At 40.3% G+C, this 22,318-nt stretch overlaps 3 protein-coding genes across 3 annotated transcripts; all 3 read left to right on the forward strand.

Annotated features, from left to right (window-relative positions):
* Positions 1 to 364: 364 nt before the first annotated feature.
* Positions 365 to 1,484, forward strand: LOC139035476 (olfactory receptor 10G2-like). Its single transcript, XM_070468500.1, has one exon. It carries the CDS (start codon positions 365 to 367, stop codon positions 1,319 to 1,321), a length of 957 nt encoding a protein of 318 aa, XP_070324601.1. The 3' UTR covers positions 1,322 to 1,484.
* Positions 1,485 to 5,417: 3,933 nt separating this feature from the next.
* LOC139035477 (olfactory receptor 10G2-like) lies at positions 5,418 to 6,374 on the forward strand. Its single transcript, XM_070468501.1, has one exon. The coding sequence runs from the start codon at positions 5,418 to 5,420 to the stop codon at positions 6,372 to 6,374; it is 957 nt and encodes a 318-aa protein (XP_070324602.1).
* Positions 6,375 to 16,733: 10,359 nt separating this feature from the next.
* On the forward strand, positions 16,734 to 17,675 carry OR10G3 (olfactory receptor family 10 subfamily G member 3). The gene has a single exon (XM_020893315.2). The coding sequence runs from the start codon at positions 16,734 to 16,736 to the stop codon at positions 17,673 to 17,675; it is 942 nt and encodes a 313-aa protein (XP_020748974.2).
* The last annotated feature ends 4,643 nt before the right edge of the window (positions 17,676 to 22,318 follow it).

Here is a 22,318-nt window from a genome sequence, read left to right on the forward strand (position 1 = left end):
AATCCTTTAAGATAACCTGATTTCTTTCAAAGTGAAAGAGACATTGCTAGCAAGGGGCTCAAAGTGAGTGAGCCTCCGGGCAAAGGGGACCCAAGACAACAGTTCATCCTATGACTTCCTACCTGACCTAGTAAGAAGGTCTCATTTCTCCCTGACTTTGCTTTCTCGTGCCACCCTGTTACATTCCATTCCAAGCAGCATCTCCCTTGAATGCCAAGCCAAAAATACTTTTTATATAAAATGTAGGCATGCTCTGCTTACCTCCTAGACTCTGGTCATCAGACAAAAGCTTTCTCCCATCACAACTCTGTGCTGTATTTCCCTTGCCTGACTCCATCATTCATCTAGCAGACTACAGAAGAACATGGGAAAGATCAGAAACACATCCCTGGACACTGTGGTGACAGATTTCATTCTCCTGGGCTTATCTCACCCCCCGAGGCTGAGGACTCTCCTCTTCTTGGTCTTCTTCATCATTTACATCCTGACTCAGCTGGGCAACCTCCTCATTTTGCTCACTGTGTGGGCTGACCCAAAGCTCCACACTCGCCCCATGTACATTCTCCTGGGCGTGCTCTCATTCCTGGACATGTGGCTCTCCTCCGTCATCGTTCCTCGAATTATTCTCAACTTTACTCCCGCCAGCAAGAGGATCCCGTTTGGTGGCTGTGCGGCTCAGCTGTATTTCTTTCATTTCCTGGGCAGCACACAGTGTTTCCTCTACACCTTGATGGCCTATGACAGGTACCTGGCAATATGCCAGCCCCTGCGCTACCCCGCGCTCATGAACGGGAGGCTATGCACCATCCTTGTGGCTGGAGCTTGGGTGGCTGGCTCCATTCATGGGTCCATCCAGGCCACCCTGACATTCCGCCTGCCCTACTGTGGGCCCAACCAGGTGGATTACTTCATCTGTGACATCCCTGCAGTATTGAGACTGGCCTGTGCAGACACAGCTGTCAATGAGCTTGTGACTTTTGTGGACATCGGGGTAGTGGCCGCCAGTTGTTTCACGTTAATTCTGCTCTCCTATGCCAACATAGTCCACGCCATCCTGCAGATACGCACCGCTGATGGGCGGCGCCGAGCCTTCTCCACCTGCGGCTCCCACCTAACCGTGGTCACAGTCTACTATGTCCCCTGTATTTTCATCTACCTTCGGGCTGGCTCCAAGAGTCCCCTGGATGGGGCAGTGGCTGTGTTTTACACTGTTGTCACTCCATTACTGAACCCCCTCATCTACACGCTGAGGAACCAGGAAGTGAAGTCTGCTCTGAAGAGAATAGCTGCAGGTAGGGGGGCCGGGAGTGAAAATAAGTAACTAGAGGCTCAGGGACCACCTACATCACCATCAACACCTTTCTTTTCAGAAGTTGCTGCATATGGCAGATGTTCAAAAGCTATTCATGATCTAAACTGTACTGAATTTAATTCTCTTTAGAGGAAACTTCTGAATTCTTTGGATTCATAATCTTTTCATTTCCTTAAACTTGGCCAAATTGCTTTTACATTATTTGTTTGGAAATAAATGGATACACTCCTTCTAGCACCTTTTGATTACCTTGTGAGATAAGAAAATGTCTTTCAGAGGTTAAATAGGATGTCAACTTCTTTGAGGTAAATTATGTCAGAAAATGTGAAAGGGAAAAAATAAGACATAATGCTACCATAGCCCCTTTTTCATCCTCTTTACCCCTAAACCTAGACTTCTCTAAATTCTGTATTTCTTTGCTTATTCACGGCATTAACATTCCCAAGCACTTCAACCCAGAAATACTTGATCATCTGTACTTCCTTCCTGTCCCTTACTCTCCCCATGTGCTAAGACATCAAATTCTGTCCACCTTTAGGAAGTCTCTCTTAATACCTAACTAGTCACATGTATATATGTATAACTTCTTTAAAATGTAGGCATATATAGGATGAACTTCACTATTGTTTACATTAGGGATGGCAATGGGAAAGTGGAGTAAGGGGATTTTATTTCTTGTACATCTCTGTGCTACTCAACGTTAAAATGAGCAAGTTTTTTTTATTAAATTTAAAAGAAACTAAAAGCAGATGAGACTTGGAGGAGAGATACAAGGAGAAGAAAGAGATGGAAAAAAAGAGGAAGGAAGAAAAGAACAGAAGAAAAAAGAGTAAAAAAGGAAAGCCTCAAACATATCTTGAACTATATATTAAGACATTCCAGAAAGGAATTTCCTATGATCTCTGATATATATGTTTTAATACACACCTGTCTCTGATGAATACAATTTACTATCAAATGCAGCTACAATAAAAAAGACATACAAGGACAAGTGTTGTCTAGACATGGAGAAATTTGGAACCTTCATACATTGCTGGTGGTAATATTAAATGGTGAAGACATTTAAAAAACAACTTGGCAATTGTTCAAAATGTTAAACATAGAATTTTCATATTCTACTCCTAGGTATATTCCAAAAGAAATGAAACCATATGCTTACAAACACAAAAGAAAAACTTGTACATGCATGCTCATAGCAGCACTAAAACAGCCTAAATGTGTAACCAAATAAAATGTCCATTAACTGATAAAAAGATAAACAAAATATGGTATACCTTTAAAATGGAATCGCAATCAGCCCCGAAAAGGAATGGAGTTCTGATACATGCAACTACATGGATGAAACTTGAAAATGCTATGTTAAGTCAGGGCGACCAAACACAGAAGGCCACATATTACATGATTTCAGTTATATGAAATGTTCAGAATAGGCAAATCCATAGAAACAGAAAGTAGATTAGTGTTCACCAGGAGTGGGGTAGAGGAGGATTTGGGGACATATGAAATTATTCAAGAGTTAGACTGCAGTGATCAATTCACAACTTTGTAAATATAACAAGAACAACAGAATTGTACAGATTGAAAGGGTGAGCTCTACAACATTTGTATAACTTAAATAAAGCAATTATTTTTTAACTTGTTTAAATCAATGTTGATACATATTGGAGAATTCACTATAGTTGAAATCAATACATTTTGGGAAAAAAAATTATTTATTGAGCTCTGTTGTGAACACAGTCCTGTTTTGGAACCTGCTGTCTAACTGGGATTTTGAATCTTTATTGCTCATTTTTGTCATGCAAAGTCAGCATCATTTCCCCTCATGGAAGTTCTGTGGAATCAAGAATGTTAAAGCTACTCTGGGTCCATGGGAAAGTGAGGCTTTCCTTGGCTTTCATGAGTATGTATTAATTACTCACTTACAGCTGAATCCACACTCTTGTATACCAGCAGACTTGTCCAACAGTCAATGGATAATAAATGTCTTGGAAGCCATGTAACAAAGATTAGTTCAACCATTGAAAATTAAGTGCATTTTCAATACATTTTTGGAAAGTGGGTAAATGTGTGGTCCAACAACACTTTTAAAAAAAAAAGGATCACAGAAATTAGAGATTATGTCTTTCATCCAACAGATAGTGTTGTTCTCCATAGTTCACTTTCTAGATAATGTAAAAATGATTTCTGCTTGCTGTCAAAGCAAAAAAAATAATGAGGTTCAGGGGACTGCAGTTCTCTTCAGGGAAATGTTCTGGGTAGAATTCCCAAGAGGTCAATAATTTCTACAAATCTCTTGACAGTGTTTTGTTAAAAAAAAAAAAAAAAAAATACCTCAGTCAAAGGAGATCCAGCTAATAATTTAACCAACATAAGATCCTAGACATTTAAGTAGAGAAGTCACAATCTATAAGGAGCCTCCAAGGGAAGGAGGTCTCACAGATAATTAAAGGAGTCAATGTGTCAATTTCATTCCAAAGCAGAGATCCAGTGAGCCATCACCACAAGCCCAGAGGGTGCTCTGGAGGATGCTGTCCTCACCTGCAGGGCCATTCTGCCTAAGAAAGGCCAGCCTCCACCAAGATATTGCTGCTGTGTTCATGTGAGTGCAAACTGGAAAGCATTTCTAAAGTCAGGTCAGTTCACAATAGGAGCAAAGACATAGTTTAGAAATCACAAAAGTTTCAGGAACTTTGTCGAAAATCATATTTAGGTTGTCTCTTTTCCTTTTTTTTTTTTTCCTTACTTCATCCTCTGCTCACAGAGTTCATATGATAAGTGTATCAAGTCCGAACTAAATGAGTCTCTCTCCAGATTTGGGAACTTTCTTCTTTGAACGGAAAAAAATTTTTTAGCATTTATCTTTTATTTTCTCTATTTAGGGGAGAAAGGAAAACAGCATAAATGATGCAACAGACTCAGTATTACAGAGCAAACACAGAATGAGTTCCCTAACCCTTCTTCTCCAGGGATGAGTACACTGGGTGAACTTAATTGAAGTTTGGAAGGCCTTCCATTTCAAGTACCTTTCCTTTAAAAAAAAGAAAACTTTTTCTTTTGTATTGTGGTACAGCCAATTAACAATGTCGTGATAGTTTCAGATGAACAGTAAAGGGATTCAGCCATACATATACATGTATCAGTTTTTCCCCAAACTCCCCTCCCATTTAGACTGCTACATAATATTGAGCAGAGTTCCATATACTATACAGTAGCTCCATGTTGGTTATTCATTTGAAATAAAGGAGTGTGTACATGTCCATCCCAACCTCCCTAACTATCCCTTCCTCCATCATTCCACCAGCAACCGTAAGTTCATTCTCTAAGTCTATCTCTTTCTGTTTTGTAAGTTCATTTCTATCATTTCTTTTTAGATTCCACATATAAGAGATGCCGTACAATATTTCTCCTTAAAGCACCTTTGCTTAAGCAAGATTTTTTTAACGTGCAGGACAAAGACACTGACAGGATAATCAGAGCAGTAAAACGTGGATTCTGCCTCCCCACCGAATCCAAACACTGTTCCCTGCCTTTGCACTACCTCTCTGCTCATGCTACCTCACAGCCTGAAAGGGCTATGATCTGAGTCTTGTCCAAAAGATTAGCAAGGTTAAGAGACCCAGTGATGGATCCTTCCACATCCCGCAGCCCTAGTGATTTGTATCATCTCTTGACAGGAAGAGTCCCAACCCAAAATGTCCCATACAAAACCCCAGTTCACTGTAGACATGCCAAAAAGAGGCCAATCCTTTAAGATAACCTGATTTCTTTCAAAGTGAAAGAGACATTGCTAGCAAGGGGCTCAAAGTGAGTGAGCCTCCGGGCAAAGGGGATCCAAGACAGCAGTTCATCCTATGACTTCCTACCTGACCTAGTAAGAAGGTCTCATTTCTCCCTGACTTTGCTTTCTCATGCCACCCTGTTACATTCCATTCCAAGCAGCATCTCCCTTGAATGCCAAGCCAAAAATACTTTTTATATAAAATGTAGGCATGCTCTGCTTACCTCCTAGACTCTGGTCATCAGACAAAAGCTTTCTCCCATCACATCTCTGTGCTGTATTTCCCTTGCCTGACTCCATCATTCATCTTAGCAACTACAGAAGAACATGGGAAAGACCAGAAACACATCCCTGGACACCGTGGTGACAGATTTCATTCTCTTGGGCTTATCTCACCCCCCGAGGCTGAGGACTCTCCTCTTCTTGGTCTTCTTCATCATTTACATCCTGACTCAGCTGGGCAACCTCCTCATTTTGCTCACTGTGTGGGCTGACCCAAAGCTCCACACTCGCCCCATGTACATTCTCCTGGGCGTGCTCTCATTCCTGGACATGTGGCTCTCCTCCGTCATCGTTCCTCGAATTATTCTCAACTTTACTCCCGCCAGCAAGAGGATCCCGTTTGGTGGCTGTGCGGCTCAGCTGTATTTCTTTCATTTCCTGGGCAGCACACAGTGTTTCCTCTACACCTTGATGGCCTATGACAGGTACCTGGCAATATGCCAGCCCCTGCGCTACCCCGCGCTCATGAACGGGAGGCTATGCACCATCCTTGTGGCTGGAGCTTGTGTGGCTGGCTCCATTCATGGGTCCATCCAGGCCACCCTGACGTTCCGCCTGCCCTACTGTGGGCCCAATCAGGTGGATTATTTTTTCTGCGACATCCCTGCAGTATTGAGACTGGCCTGTGCAGACACAACTGTCAATGAGCTTGTGACTTTTGTGGACATCGGGGTAGTGGCCGCCAGCTGTTTCACGTTAATTCTGCTCTCCTATGCCAACATAGTCCACGCCATCCTGCAGATACGCACGGCTGATGGGCGGCGCCGAGCCTTCTCCACCTGCGGCTCCCACCTAACCGTGGTCACAGTCTACTATGTCCCCTGTATTTTCATCTACCTTCGGGCTGGCTCCAAGAGTCCCCTGGATGGGGCAGTGGCTGTGTTTTACACTGTTGTCACTCCATTACTGAACCCCCTCATCTACACGCTGAGGAACCAGGAAGTGAAGTCTGCTCTGAAGAGAATAGCTGCAGGTAGGGGGGCCGGGAGTGAAAATAAGTAACTAGAGGCTCAGGGACCACCTACATCACCATCAACACCTTTCTTTTCAGAAGTTGCTGCATATGGCAGATGTTCAAAAGTAGTTTTGGTTTAAGCTGAATTGAGTATAATTGTACTAGGAAGAAGCTTCTAGTGCTATGGTGAGTACATGCTCAGTTGTGTCCAACTCTTTGTGACTAAATGTACCATAGCCTATCAGGCTCCTCTGTCCATGGGATTCTCCAGGCAAGAATACTGGAGTGAGTTGCCATTTCCTCCTTCAGGGTATCTTCTCAGCTCAGGCATGGAACCCGCATCTCCTGCATTGGCAGGTGGATTCTTTACCACTGAGGTACCTGGGAAATCCTTCGAGTGCTGTATTTAATCTCACTAAATTATCCATCACTTTTTAACACTTTTCTGGGGAAAAGCACAGTCTACAAAGGTTGAATATGAGGAATAAATACCCTGTGTAGGAAGGGGGATTACACAAGCCAAATTTGAGAAAACCCAGCATAATGCTGTCCATCTACTCTTTATCCCCTTTCTTCACTCCTAGTTTCCCAAGCCTCTAGGCATTGAGGATTGTTTTTCTCATCTCAAAGAAAATCCATCCATCGAAGCACTTGGTACAATCTCTGTACAGACTATGTCCTTCCAGCCCCTCTTTATCAATCAGTAATTCACCTAATTCTGTTTGCTCTGCTTCAGGAATATCTCTCTAGATCCTAAGAGGTCTCTCTCCTTGTCATCCTCATCTTCATCCATACCACTAGAAGAAGTTCTACTTTCTGAAACGTAGAACTAAATATGTCATTTCTCTCCTTGTAAATATTCACTAGCTCTCTAACATATACAGATAAACCAGACCTCAGCTTGGAATTTAAAGTCCCCTGCAATCTGATCCCAATATACCTCATCTCCCAAGATGTCTCTACCTCCCCCTTCTCTCCTAGTCCCATTAATTTCCCTGCTACTCCTTAAACATTCCCTACACAGTTAGCCCTCCACATCCAAAGTTGGTTAATCTGAAAATGTGAAACCTATGGCTATGGATGCCATCATACTCAGAGTACTACACCATCTTACGTAGGGACTTGAGCATCAGGGGTTTTGGTATAGGAGGGACTCTTGGAACCAATCCCCTGCGGGTACTGGAGATGACTGTACTTTCCTGATTCTGAGCTTTTACTTATTCCTGTGTGAGAAATACCCTTCTTCCCTCGCCACATTGATAAACTCATGTCTTACGCTTCCTACAAGGCACAGGAGGATAGGGAGGAACTTTAGTTCTACAGGAAGCTTTCTCTGATTTTCCCAGTGAAAACTCATATCCTCCTATATACAAGGACTCGTATTCCCATAGTCCTTTGTATTTTATAATAGCACTTATCAGGCTCCTCTGTCCATGGCATTTTCCAAGCAAGAATACTGGAGTGGGTAGACATTCCCTTCTCCAAAGAATCTTCCCAACCCAGGGATCGAATCTGGGTCTCCTGCACTGCAGGCAGATTCTTTGAGCCAGCAGGGAAGCCTGAAACAATAATCACAGGCTGACGTGTGTTATATTTAAATCGGAGTCTCTGGAGAAGAGAAAGGGTATTTCATTTGTGTTTGTGCCACAGCCCCCTTTTCCCTAATATCTACTAATTGGCACTGTGGTAGAGATAGCTACCTGCCCACCAGGGTCCATTCTCTTCTTCTTCCTTAGGCAGATAACTGTAGATGAAACAGGGCTTCCAGGTATGGTCATATTTCAGAGTTCTCCCAAACTGAGTAAGAGAAGAGTTCATGTGTATGTGTAATCCTCCCAGGTCTGGCCCTCAAACCTGGTGCAGGAACTTTTCCATGATTTTTCCTACTCTGAGCTGGAACTGGCATACAACAGGGACCCAGCTTCATCAGCAGTGCCTTGTAACCAAGTGGAAATGAATCACCTGCCAACCTGGAGCATTCACATAAGAATTTTAAGTGAAAGGAAAATAGACCTCCAACTTCTTTAATCCACTGATTTCTACTGAGTTACTTTGTTAGCAGTTTCATCTCACCCTAATTAATACTTTACTCAATCAATAATTTTTAATCGAAAATTAAAACAGCACCAGGAAAGTCTTTTGAACTTAATTTAAATTATCCGAAGCACCCAGAAAACTTTTTGGCCAATTACTATAATGCCCAATAGCCATAGATCTGGAATCCACCTGTTCCATCATTCAGTGGGCCAGTCAGTTAATCAAGCAATGTCCTTCTGACCAGGTCAGGGTGATATAAATGACCTTGATTTACCCCTTATGATCAGTCTTGCTCTTATCTGGAGGAACAAGAAATACAGGGCAGTATATGAGCAGGTGTCAATAACTCCTTACAGAAAATGAAGGACCAGATAATTATGTTTTTTCATTTGATGACAGTTTTTTCTCCTATTTACATGTGTGAGGTCATGCTAAGCCAATTTGAGGGGAGTTTTTTTTTTGTTTTACTTCAGTGAAGTACATAATGTATAAACATTAGCATCTTAATAATTTTTACATGTACGGTTCAGTGGTATGAAATACATTCACATCATTATGCAACCATAACGACCGCCCAGTCCATAACTCCTTTCACCCTATAAAACTGAAACTTAACACCCATCGAACAAACTCCTATTCTCCCCCTTCCACAAGCCCCTGGTAATCATCTTTATGCATTCTGTCTCTATGATTTTGACTCTCCTAAATACCTCATACAGTGTTCGTCTTTTTGTGATTGGCTTATTTCATTTAGTATAATGTCTTCCAGGTTCATCCATGCTGTGGCATCTTGTGGAATTTTCTTCATTTTTAAGGCAAAATAATATTCTGTTGTATGTATAGGCCATATTTGTATTTCCACTGATGGATTCTGAGATTGTTTCCACACTTCAGCTATTATGTATAATGCTACTCTGAATATGGGTCCTCAAATATCTCTTTAAAACTCTGCTTTCAATTCTTTGGGGTATATGCCAGGAGTGAAATTGATGGATCATATGGTTATTGTATTTTTAATTTCTTGAGGAACCACCATGCTTTTTTCCACAAGGTTTGTACTATTTTTTCCTTTCCACCTAACAGTACACAAGAGTTCCTATTTCTCCACATCCATACCAGCACCTGTTGTATTCTGTTTTTCTGATAGTAGCCATCCTCATGAATGTGAAGTGGTATCTCATTGTAGTCTGGGTTTGCATTTCTCTAATTATTAGTGATGTTTAGTATATTTTCATGTGTTTTTTGGCCATTTGTATATCCTCTTTAGAGAATATTCTGTGTATTTCTGTTAGATTTAGTTGGTTTGGTGTGCTGAGTCCTCGATTTCCTTGTCTTCTCTCTGGCTGTTCTATGTAAATGGATTAAACTGTCAAGTCAAAGTCAGAAATTGACAGAAGAGATTAAACACATTATCAAACTATATGCTATGGGCAAGAGACTCACTTGAGAGACAAAGGCACAAACAAGTTGAAGGTGAAAGGGTGGCAAAAAGATGCCAGAGACAAGGAAGACATCACACAGTAATAAAAGTTTCAGTACAGCATGAACATATAACAATTATAAACATTTACATGCCTGATGACAGATCATCAAAATATATGAAGCAAACCTCACAAAGCTGAAGGGAGAGATACACTGTTCTGCAATGATATGCAAAAACTTCAAGACCCCACCCACAATAGTGGATAGAACAGCCAGTTAATAAAATAAATAAGTCTTGGGGATGAAAAGCACAGAATAGGGAATATAACCAATAAATATTGTAATAACTTTAAAAGATGACAGATAGAAAATAGACTTAACATGGTGATTTCCTCCTAATTTATATAAACACTGAATCACTTTGAAACTAACATAACATTACACGTCAATTATACATAAATTTTCTAAAAAATCACTGCCCAGAGAGCATGACAAAGTATTAGAGATAATAGCTGGATTGGATAACTTCTCATGTTCCTCTAACTCTGAGATTCTGTGCTTCTTCTATGTGGTTCTATCTGAGCACCTTAGTATTTGTGAAGTAGGAGTTCATAAAATGTGAGTGTACCACTATGAAAACATTTTCAACCTGTAACAACTACATTAGTTTTTCCTTCCTTTTTTTCAAATTTGTTTTTGGAAAAGAAAATAAATCACAGATGTGAAGTTATCAACAAGCCCTGTTAAGCCCCATTGCCTTTGTTCCACCTGATGTTACAAGGCTGGGAAAAGTTTAAAACAAACAGTTTAAAAACAAAAACAGTAAAAAGCTAGAAACTAAGGGAGTTTCCCAGGAAACAAACCATAGATATTGGTTTTGTCTTATCACAGGGGTGCTATTACAATATTCCCTAAGCCAAAGGTCTCACACACAGTAATTAACCCTGGGGAAAATAAAAGAAGAAACAGAACACAAGAGACCAATTTCAGCAATTACCTTCAGCGGGAGCAACAACTCTTCCCCAAGTTTATATGGAGATGGGAAGAGGATGTCTACATATTACCAGGCAAATAATAAATCAAGTTCAATAGTTTGGTCCTTCATTTTGATCCAGCCAGAACTAACTAATTGGGTCTTCTGCCATAAGCTCTTCACAGTAACTCCTGCTGAACCTTGGATCCAAAGCAATTGAAATCTCTCTCGGAACAGATTTATATCTCTTCTTCCAGGTTGAAAAAGGGTTTTCTGTAGATGCTGACACCTCCAGGTAAAGGTGATTCTCTCTCTGACAAATAGCACCTGCCCTAGTCCTATCCAATTTCCCAGAGTTAAATGTCACCTACAAGACTTGATCACTGAGGTGCTAAAAAAAAGAGGAAGCTATTTCCAAATATAAATGATTGCAAAGTAAGTTTCAGATATAGATAAATGCTTGGTCAAACACTGTGTAAGGGGCTTCTCCATCTATGTCACTTTACTTCTCATTGTCTTTCCTTGCTTCATTTGTCAGTATTTTTCTCTTTCATCTCTCTTTTAGAAATTTTCTTTACTGCCTGTTAAGTCTAACTGTGGGCTTCTCAGGTGGCTCAACGGTAAAGAATCTGCCTGCCAATGCAGAAGACACAGATTTGATCCCTGTCAGGAAGATTCCCTGGAGAAGGGAAATGGTAACCTATTCCCGTATTCTTGCCTGGAAAATCCCGTGGACAGAAGAGCCTGGAAGGCTCCAACCCATGGTGTCCAAAGAGTCAAACATGACTTAGTGACTAAGCATGCACACACACACACACACACACACACACACACACTCACATACACAAGTCTAACTTGTGTGTATACAGTTACCATATAAGCCTTTTTATATCAGGATAAGTCTCCCCAAGCATTTTATTAGCTATGTCTTTCTCCAAAGCTACCCTTCTTCAGAACTGCCTAGACTCAATGCCAACCAGAGAAGGTAAGAGCTTCTTGGAGTTCGCTGGTGGTTCCATCTTTGCTCCTTGCTGTTTAGTCCTTGTCAGGTCCCTAAAAGTATCCTTTAGATACTTTACCTAAAACTTGAAGATTGAAAGATGGATGTTGAATAAAACTATAATCTGATTTCTGTGATAGTGACTATTTTAAACAGACATTTTAAATTCATTGCTTATACAGGTGTTATATTTAGTTTCATTTCTCAGACAGTAACTCAAATTTTTCTCACCTCATTGTAAATATGTATATATTTATTCCAATGTTATTCCTCTTTATATTATTTTCAGTTTTACATGTCTTATTGTAAAACCCAGAAAATGACAATAGATTATATGTTTTCCAAGTATTTGGAATGCTTTTTATAGACTAAAAAATTGCTTTGAGTTGATTTTCAAAAAATGATGGATTTTTGAATGGTCATTTCTTTGTGACCATTTGAGACATGGTGACTAGAGTTAAATATGTAATTTGGGACCAGAATTAAGCAAAACTCACTTATTGAAATGGGGTCAAGCTTGTGCCTTTGCCTAATTTAAAAAGCTGTCTACCCTCTGGGCAAATCAGCCACTAATATTTTTTTAAATGATCAATATTATAGATTTATAGTCAATTTGTGGTCTCTAATGATTCCTATAATTTTTTCAAACATGTTTGTACCAGATGACTCTCTGTATTTTAACCAGGCCACAACTAAAAAATACATTGCTTCAATATCTTCACAGTCTAGGTGTCTATTAAATGAAAATATTGCCAACCCCCACAGGGAATGGTCTACTTTTTAAAGAATTGCTCAGTGTAATAGAATGCCAGACAATGAAAGAAGATGGACAAGAAGATGGATTCACAGTTTCAGGTTAACAAAATTTGACTTGTTTAATTTTAGAACTTGCACTTAATTCTACTACATCTAGTTTTAGACACAGAGCAGCAACACCAGATTAGAATCTTTGACAGAAGGAACCATCAAACTCTTAAAACTGTTATTTAGATCACAGACAAATCTCTGGCTTCAGGACACTGAGGATTAATGTTACCAATGAATTTTTTAAACTCTTAATGGTTTAGCAATCTTAAATAACATGATTTACTAAAATATTTTGGCTTATATGTGGGAAGGAATGTAAAGTAAAATATAGAATGAGTACTAGACTGAAAAGTATAAAATTTGCTTGGAGTATTTAGTACTATTCAACTATAGCGATCCTTTGTCATTTAACTCCTCAAAGGATCATGAGGACACCACACAGATATAAAATACCATCACTATTCTGAGTTCATATCACCCTAATCCTTTGAGGTTTCATCAGCCCATGTTTCTTCTGTTTGTGCTGTATTCATCTCTCTCTGTCTCTTTCTCTATCTCTGTCTCTCTGGCTCTCTCCCCTTTCTCTCTCTCTCCCCTTTCACTTTCTTTCTCAATCTCTCTCTTTCTCCTACCCCTCCCCACCCCTTTCTCTCTCTTATTCTTCATCTCTCTCTTTCTCTCCAATTCTATTATTGAAAGACTTTAAGGCATCTTGGACCCCCATCTGGGATATTAATGAATCAGAATAAGTAGAGGGGTGTTCACCCAATGGACACCAAGTTTATGCTTGGAGACCTATAACTGGCAGTAGTACAAGGAAGAGGTCATGACATACCAGAGGCAAAAGGAAGCTTTCCTATTAATCTCTATGACTAAATGCAAAAGAAAAAGTGTTAAAGAATCAAAGAGCAAAACTTAGTTGCAACTGGAATGAAATCACATTTATTACAAACAGGGCTACATCCCTTCCCCTCATCCCTACCATTAAAATGGCCCCAAAATCTAAGGCTAAGATTAGGAAATATGACTCTTTCTAGTTCAGTAAAACAAGAATTATCACAGTGTGTGTGGACTGGAATTCCCTATCTATAGGAAATCCCCAAAGAAATAACAGTTCCTAGAGAATAATTCAGAGAATAGATAATGTTCCCTAATGCAAACAGGAAAATGATATAGAAAACAAATGAGGAAAAAATGACTAGGGAACTCTAAGATAGAAAAATGTGTTGAAAAGAAGGGAGCCATTGGAAATAATAAAGGCAATCTAAAAAAGATATAGACTCAGGAAGAGAATAATTAGGGTAAAACTTTCTTGATGTATCCCCACTACTGCCCAGAAGAAAAAAACTGTTGTCTGAAGAAAAGATTAAAGAATTCCCTTAGATAAAGGGACTATGTGATTTACTAGGTGTAATTCAGTGAGCCCTTTTGCAGGATAAGTGTGCTCCATCAAATTCTTCTTGGTCTGATTCAAACTTAGAAATATACTGTACATCTGATTCCTAACTTGGTTTCCAGAGGCCTTGGTATTAGTAAGTAGTTACTCTGATTGGTAAGTACACCATTTCAGTCATGGGAGTGAGATCTCTTGTTATAAACTAACAAACTGATTCTTTGATTTACAAGTCATTTTCTCACGCATTTGAATAGCATCAACTGATTTCCCAATGCCTGGTTCCTCTCAGAAGACCTGACCGAATCAGGTTTCTAAATCTGGAGAGTTTAACATCAAAATGTTGATGTTATATACCAGGAAACTATAATATCCCATGACAACCAGACCAGAGCAGCTGCCCAAGCTTATTCAAACCAAGACTACAGTTGGGCACAGTCGTGAATTTTTCAAGGATGTCACTAGTAACTTAAACTTTCTGCACTTTCTGAAGTTGGGAGTTGGGAAGAGGAGGCATACCTGTAACCTTGGCATCTAGAAGAGTTCTGTGGTTGACTTTTTGAAGCTCAACCATCACTGCTTTCCTGCAACTAAAATATTTAAAAAGTCACAACTGCTATTCCAGTCACTTGGAAAAAAAATGGGGTAGAAGGATTTCCTGCTTCTTTTCTTAAGTTCTATAAAGGAAGGTTAAATAATGAGGGTTAACCTTTGATAGAGCATAGATACTACAGGTTTAAGGTCAAGCATTCATTGTAAAGATTTCTGAGTATAACTACCCATTATTTGTCATTGTCAGAGTTGGATCTTGAGTTTCATTCCCCATCTTAGTAGCCTCAAAAGGGAAATGAAAACACAGAGGAGCAATGAAACAGCTCAAAACCAAGAGGCAAACTGATGACCCAGATGCATTATAATACTGTATTCACTTTTAGGGTTTTCTTTCAGCAGCAGGACTATCTATCCATGATGTCTTAGTCAAGGGTTGCCACTTCTCAGCTCTTTGTATTCACATGAACTAGAGCACAGGTGTGAAGGTCAGGGGACTGTTAATCATAGAGCTCCTGACATTCCCTGTTAATCAAACTCATTTTCTATTGCTCCAGATCAAAATTAACCAACTCATTTCAATTTCTTTCTTTTTTTGGGGGGGGGGGGTTACCCCATGAGGCACGCAAGATCCTAATTCCTCAACCAGGGATTGAACCTGTGCCCCCTGCATTGGGAGTACAGTCTTAACCACTGGACTGCCAGAAAAGTCCCTCACTTCAGTTTCTTTGACACCTAACCTCAATCCATGAGTTTAGATTACAAGAGAATCATACAACTATGAAGAGGTTTTTTTTTAATTTTTTTTTAATTTTAATTAGAGGGTATCACCGACTCAATGGACATGAGTTTGGGTGGACTCCGGGAGTTGATGATGGACAGGGAGGCCTGGCATGCTGCGGTTCATGTGATCACAAAGAGTCGGACACGACTGAGTGACTGAACTGAGCTGAACTGAGAGGATAATTGCTTTACAATGTTGTGTTGGTTTCTGCCATAAAACAGCAGGAATCAGTCTTAAATATACATATGTCCCCTCCCTCTTGAAACTCCCTCCCACACCCTACCCCATCCCACCCCTCTAGGCTGAGCTCCCTGTGTTATACGACAACTTCCCACTGGCTCTCTATTTCACACATGGTAATGTATAAGTTTCAACGCTACTCTCTCAATTCATCCCACCCTTTCCTTCCCCTGCTGTGTCCGCAAGTCTGTCCTCAAATTCTGTATCTCTATTCCTGCCCTGCAAAGTAAAACTTATTAATCCAACCCTTTTCTTCAGGTGGGGAAATGCCAATCAAGGGGTTGGACTAAAAACTTGAAATAACTCTTCCACAATGAGGATCATTTTCTCTGATCTAGCCGTTGTGCTCTCATCCTGCCCCTCTCCTTCTTGCTTGTCATCCTCACTTTTTCTTTAATCTGATGTCTCACTACAGCCATGCCTCTTTCTTTCCTGCTCTCTTCTCTTCCTTTGCCACATGCCAAAGCAAAATTATAATATACAAGGAAACTGAAATACATAGGACCAAGAACCAACCATACCTTTTCTCATATGCTTACAGCCTCATAAGCATTCTCTTCCTTTAATTGTAAACAACTTAGAGAGTAGACTTGTGTAATATCCAGCACTGTCACACTCAACTAGCCATTTAATCAAAATTCTATTCTACTGTCTCTACTACAAAGGGTAAAAAGAATCTTCTCATTTCCTGTTTGCATATACCCCAGTCTGTGTAAGTTTATGTCCTGGAAGAGATAAGAATGAACTTCTTCTGGAAGTTTCTGAACTGGCAGACTATCTAACAAAACAAATATCCTTTCCCACATGCGTTGTTTTCAGTTAACCCCTAATCTTTGACCAAAGATTAAGTGTTCCAGATGCAAGCACGTACAAGCAAACTCTTTCTGTAAAGGTCCAGAGAGTAAATACTTTAGGCTTTGTAGTCCAAACACATTTACTCAACTCTGTCATCATAGCACCAAAGCAGCAACAGACAATACGTAAGTAAATGAGCATGGCTGTGTTCCAAAGAAACTTTATTACAAAACAGGCCAACCAGTGCCATAGAACTTCTCCCTATTTGTCATCTCTCCACATGAGAGAAACTTCTCTGCCACTGTGCTGCATTTTTATCATTTCTTTCTCTTATTCCTCCTCTCTTCCTCTTACCTCCACGATAATTCCTGTTTTGTCCATTCTCTAGGTAAGATCTCTGCAAAGAATGGAAAGAATCAATAGCACATTGTTGACTGAGTTCATTCTGACAGGAATTCCCTACCCACCTCAGCTAAGGACGTTTCTCTTTGGGTTCTTCTTCCTGATCTACATCCTGACTCAGCTGGGAAACCTGCTCATCCTAATCACTGTCTGCATAGACCCACAACTCCATGCCCGTCCCATGTACATCTTTCTTGGTGTTCTCTCCGTCATTGACATGGGCATCTCCTCTATCATTGTCCCTCGCCTCATGATGAACTTCACTTTAGGCCTCAAACCTATCCCATTTGGTGGCTGTGTCGCCCAACTCTATTTCTATCACTTTCTGGGCTCCACCCAGTGCTTCGTTTACACGTTGATGGCCTACGATAGGTATCTGGCAATATGCCGGCCCCTGCGCTACCCTGTTCTCATGAATGCTAAGCTGAGTGCCTTGCTTGTGGCTGGAGCTTGGGTGGCGGGATCCATGCATGGGGCTCTCCAGGCCATCCTAACCTTCCGTCTGCCCTACTGTGGGCCCAACCAGGTAGATTACTTCTTCTGTGACATCCCTGCAGTTCTGAGACTGGCCTGTGCTGATACAACAGTCAATGAGCTTGTGACCTTTGTGGATATTGGGGTGGTTGTTGCCAGTTGCTTCTCGCTGATCCTCCTCTCCTACATACAGATCCTTCAGGCCATCCTGAGAATCCGTACAGCTGATGGGAGGCGCCGGGCCTTCTCAACCTGTGGGGCCCATGTAACCATGGTAACTGTGTACTATGTGCCCTGCGCCTTCATCTACCTGAGGCCTGAAACCAACAGCCCCCTGGACGGGGCAGCTGCCCTCTTCCCCACAGCCATCACTCCTTTCCTCAACCCCCTCATCTACACTCTGCGGAACCAAGAGGTGAAGCTGGCCCTGAAGAGAATGATAGGCGGCCCAGGGACTAAGAGTGAGGTTTGAAAGGGTCGCTCCCCCACTGGAGGACCCTTCACATTTACAATTTATTCTAATGTTTAGATTTCAGTGAGTTTTTTCCTTTTTCCCTTGTATGTGGCCACATAACACCAGTACAACAGGACTAAATACAGTTAAAAGTAAAATACTTTGTAGCAGTTCCTTATTGTCTCTTTCAGATAAACAACCTTCAGCTACTCCAAGAGTGGGGAGTGAGACTGAGCCCATTAGAAGGAAGCCTGGCACATTCAGACATCCAGAGGATTGGCATACCGAAAGCATCCAATGGGCCTTTGACCCATAGGCACATTGCTTACCCCCTCATAAGATGAATCATGGTTCTTTTGACAGGAGAATGTTCTTCAGTTCTGTTCCACCTGTATATATACCTTAGGAGCTACTGCTAGGGAAAAAACTACAGGGATTTCTTGGTGGTCCAGTGGTTAAACAGTGGGTGTGGGTTCAATTCCTGGTCAGGGAACTAAGATCCCACATATAGCCACCAAAAAATAAAAAGAAATAAAAAGAAGTTGTAGATTCCCTGCCGTGTGCATCTTTACAGGTCTGACTTTGGGGACATACTGACGTCCCTATGGGATGTGAAGAGGAACTAAAGTACTTAGCCCGCCTTGCCTGCTGAAGAAATAAACCTTCTCTTAAACTGGTACTTTCACAATCCAAAGCAAATTAAAAATCCAAAAAAGAGAATACAATTAAGTCTCTCCAAATGACTCAATAATTACCCCACACCAAAAAATAAAGCTCAATATGAAATTTCCTTTTAAAAGAAAAGAGGACAATTAATTAGGGCAGCAGGATAATTTATCCAAATCAGTATTCCATATCAAAATTAGATTCATGAGGTTGACAAGCTCTCATGGAGTTGACTAGAGGCTAAGCAATGTGGGCAAACTGTTTGCAGTATCTCTGGTTTCAATCACTTAGCATCTCCTTAACTTGTTATGCTTCTGCCTTATTGTGCAGCTTTTTGTATTGAATGATTTCTTCATCCATGTGATGAAATCATGCTATCTATCAATATAAAGCAAACTCTCTTGGTCATAGCACAGATTCAACAGTTTGATCATGTTAATTTTTCTCTCCAAAGGACTCACAAATTCACCTACTTCATATAGGAGACAGAACACTAACTGTTATCCGTTGAATGAAGCCGATCCACACAATTTCCTAATATTCTGTTCAGAAAACAAATACTTTTGAGGTCAATTCCCTCAAATTAGAATATTATTTGTGAAATATCTTAATCCTTCAAAATAATTAACAAATAAAGTGGTTGAATTGTGCATCACAAAAATAAGCTTAAATCTATAGCTCAGGAACCCAAAAAATTTCCCAAGGCTATTATACTTCTTGTTCCTGTTTTCCCAGGTGCTTCCCACAATTGCTATCATAGCTGTTGTCTTAACAATTAACAAAATAACATTAAAGTGATCTGTAAATGTATAACAAAAATACTGATCAACATGAACTAATACTGAAGCAAACATTTGTTCAAAAAGTTGATTGGACACTGTTATGAATGTGTTAAATTAACACTTATTAAGTGGACCACAAGGTGCCAGATAAAAAAAAACATGGTTCAACAACACAACATACAGGTCTTGAAATAGAGAAGTTTATTATTACTTACAAGTCCTGGAGACAGTACCCAGCAAGACTCAAGGGGCCATATGGGGAGGGCAAGGCAGAATGCAGATAGAGAACGACATGACCTAGGGCATATGCCTTTATTCAAGTTGGTGTATAGAGTGTTTGAGGTTCCAGGCTAAGCCCAGGTTAATAAATACAAACCAACAGGGCAGAGCTTTGGGAAGCCACATGTGGTTCTCATCTAAAGGACATGTAAGGGGAAAGTGCTAGAGGCAAGACAGCTGGTTGATCAATAGGGTGTTGGGGGAGTCATACTAGGAACTTCAATTTGCTTGTGACTCTGAGGGCTCCTATCAGGAGTATGTAGTCACATGAGGGGCCAAGAGTCAGTTTAAGGTTACTGTAGGCTACTTGGCCACTCTACATTGGACTGTACAAAGGGGCAGTCACTTTGTAAAACAGTTTGGCAGTTACTAAAAACATTAAAACTAGAATATATGATCCAGTGATCCCATTTCTGGGTATACACCTAAACGAGTTGAAAGTAGGACCTCAAAGATATTTGTACACCCATGTTCCTAATCAATATTATTCACAATCACCAAAACGTGAAGACAACCCTTGTGTCTCTGAACAGATTTCATTTGGATAAGCAAAATGTGATATATACACACAATGTAATATTATTCAGCCTTTAAAAAAAAGAAAATTATGAAACCAGTTACAACATGGATGAATCTTTAAGGCATTATGCTAAGTAAAATAAGCCTATGACAAAAAGACTCTTAGAGTCTATACGAATTCCTCTTATATGAGATCCCTAAAGTAGTCAAATTCATGGAGACAGAAGTAGAATGGTGGTTGCCAGGGCCTGAAGGTAGAGGGAATGGAAAACTAACAGAATTTCAGTTTTGAAAGATGCAAGGAGTTCTAGAAATTGGTTGTACAAGGTAAATATACTTAACACTACTGAACTAAATAAACACTTAAAAATGGAAGCTGGTAAATCTTATACGTATTTTATGATTAAAAATACAATATAAAATCTTTTAAGGAAAGGGCAGGAGGAGAGGGAAAGAGGAATATAGATGAGAAAGGCCATATGTCCATTGAAGCTAGCTGAAGGTAGGAATTCATTCTATTAACTCATGTGTGTTTCAGTTCAGTCACTCAGTCGTGTCCAACTCTGCGACCCCATGGACTGCAGTACACCAGGCTTCCTTGTCCATCACCAACTCCCAGAGCCTGCTCAAACTCATGTCCATCAAGTCGGTGATCCCATACAACCATCTCTTCCTCTGTCGTCCCCTTCTCCTCCCACCTTCAATCTTTCCCAGCATCAGGGTCTTTTCAAATGAGTCAGTTTTTCACATCAGGTGGCCAAAGTATTGGAGTTTCAGCTTCAACTTCAGTCCTTCCAATGAATATTCAGGACTGATTTCCTTCAGGATTGACTGTTTGATCTCCTTGCAGTCCAAGAGACTCTCAAGAGTCTTCTCCAACACCACAGTTCAAAAGCATCAGTTCTTCAGTGCTCAGCTTTATTTACAGTCCAACTCTCACATCCATACATGACTACCGAAAAAATCATAACTTTGACTAGATGGACCTTTGTTGGCAAATTAATGTCTCTGCTTTTTAAAATGCCATTTAGGTTGGTCATGTGTGTTTGGAAATCCTCATAATAAAAGTTTGTTTGTTTGTTTGTTTGTTTGTTTTGATGGAATAAGAAGTGATTTTATTTTTTTTTCATTTATTTTTATTAGTTGGAGGCTAATTACTTTACAATATTGTAGTGGTTTTTCCCATACATTGACATGAATCAGCCATGGATTTACATGTGTTCCCCATCCCGATCCCCCCTCCCGCCTCCCTCTCCACCCGATCCCTCTGGGTCTTCCCAGTGCACCAGCCCTGAGCACTTGTCTCATGCATCCAACCTGGGCTGGTGATCTGTTTCACCCTTGATAGTATACTTGTTTCAGTGCTATTCTCTCAGAACATCCCACCCTCGCCTTCTCCCACAGAGTCCAAAAGTCTGTTCTGTACATCTGTGTCTCTTTTTCTGTTTTGCATAAAGGGTTATCGTTACCATCTTTTAAAATTCCATATATATGCGTTAGTATACTGTATTGGTCTTTATCTTTCTGGCTTACTTCACTCTGTATAATGGGCTCCAGTTTCATCCATCTCATTAAAACTGATTCAAATGTATTCTTTTTAATGGCTGAGTAATATTCCATGGTGTATATGTACCACAGCTTCCTCATCCATTCGTCTGCTGATGGGCATCTGGGTTGCTCCCATGTCCTGGCAATTATAAACAGTGCTGCGATGAACATTGGGGTGCACGTGTCTCTTTCAGATCTAGTTTCCCCAGTGTGTATGCCCAGGAGTGGTATTACTGGGTCATATGGCAGTTCTGTTTCCAGGTTTTAAGGAGTCTCCACACTGTTCTCCATAGTGGCTGTACTAGTTTGCATTCCCACCAACAGTTTAAGGGTTCCTTTTTCTCCACACCCTCTCCAGCATTGATTGTTTGTAGACTTTTTGATAGCAGCCATTCTGACCGGCATAAGATGGTACCTCATTGTGGTTTTATTTGCATTTCTCTGATAATAAGTGATGTTGAGCATCTTTTCATGTGTTTGTTAGCCATTTGTATGACTTCTTTGGAGAAACATCTGTTTAGTTCTTTGGCCTGATTTTTGATTGGGTCACTTATTTTTCTGGAATTGAGCTGCAGGAACTGCTTGTACATTTTTGACATTAATTCTTTGTCAGTTGTTTCATTTGCTATTATTTTCTACCATTTTGAAGGCTGTCTTTTCACCTTAAAACCTTGGAAACTATGTAGGAAGTCTGGATTTAATTCAATTTTATCAGCTTAAAACAAAGCCCAATTATTAGTTCATGGTTTTATAGGTCACAAATCCAAGCATAGAAGGACTTGGTTCTCTACTTAGGATATCACAGGGCTAAAATCAAGGAGTTCCTGAGCTGCATTCTTACCTGGAGTTCCTGGTTGTCATCCTAGC

Source organism: Odocoileus virginianus, chromosome 6 (assembly GCF_023699985.2).
Source record: "Odocoileus virginianus isolate 20LAN1187 ecotype Illinois chromosome 6, Ovbor_1.2, whole genome shotgun sequence".
In the NCBI taxonomy this organism is placed as follows: domain Eukaryota; kingdom Metazoa; phylum Chordata; class Mammalia; order Artiodactyla; family Cervidae; genus Odocoileus; species Odocoileus virginianus.

What these genes read in the sequence shown, in the direction of transcription:
- LOC139035476 (XM_070468500.1), top strand. Translation starts at nt 365, where the DNA reads ATGGGAAAGATCAGAAACACATCCCTGGACACTGTGGTGACAGATTTC.
- LOC139035477 (XM_070468501.1), top strand. Translation starts at nt 5,418, where the DNA reads ATGGGAAAGACCAGAAACACATCCCTGGACACCGTGGTGACAGATTTC.
- OR10G3 (XM_020893315.2), top strand. Translation starts at nt 16,734, where the DNA reads ATGGAAAGAATCAATAGCACATTGTTGACTGAGTTCATTCTGACAGGA.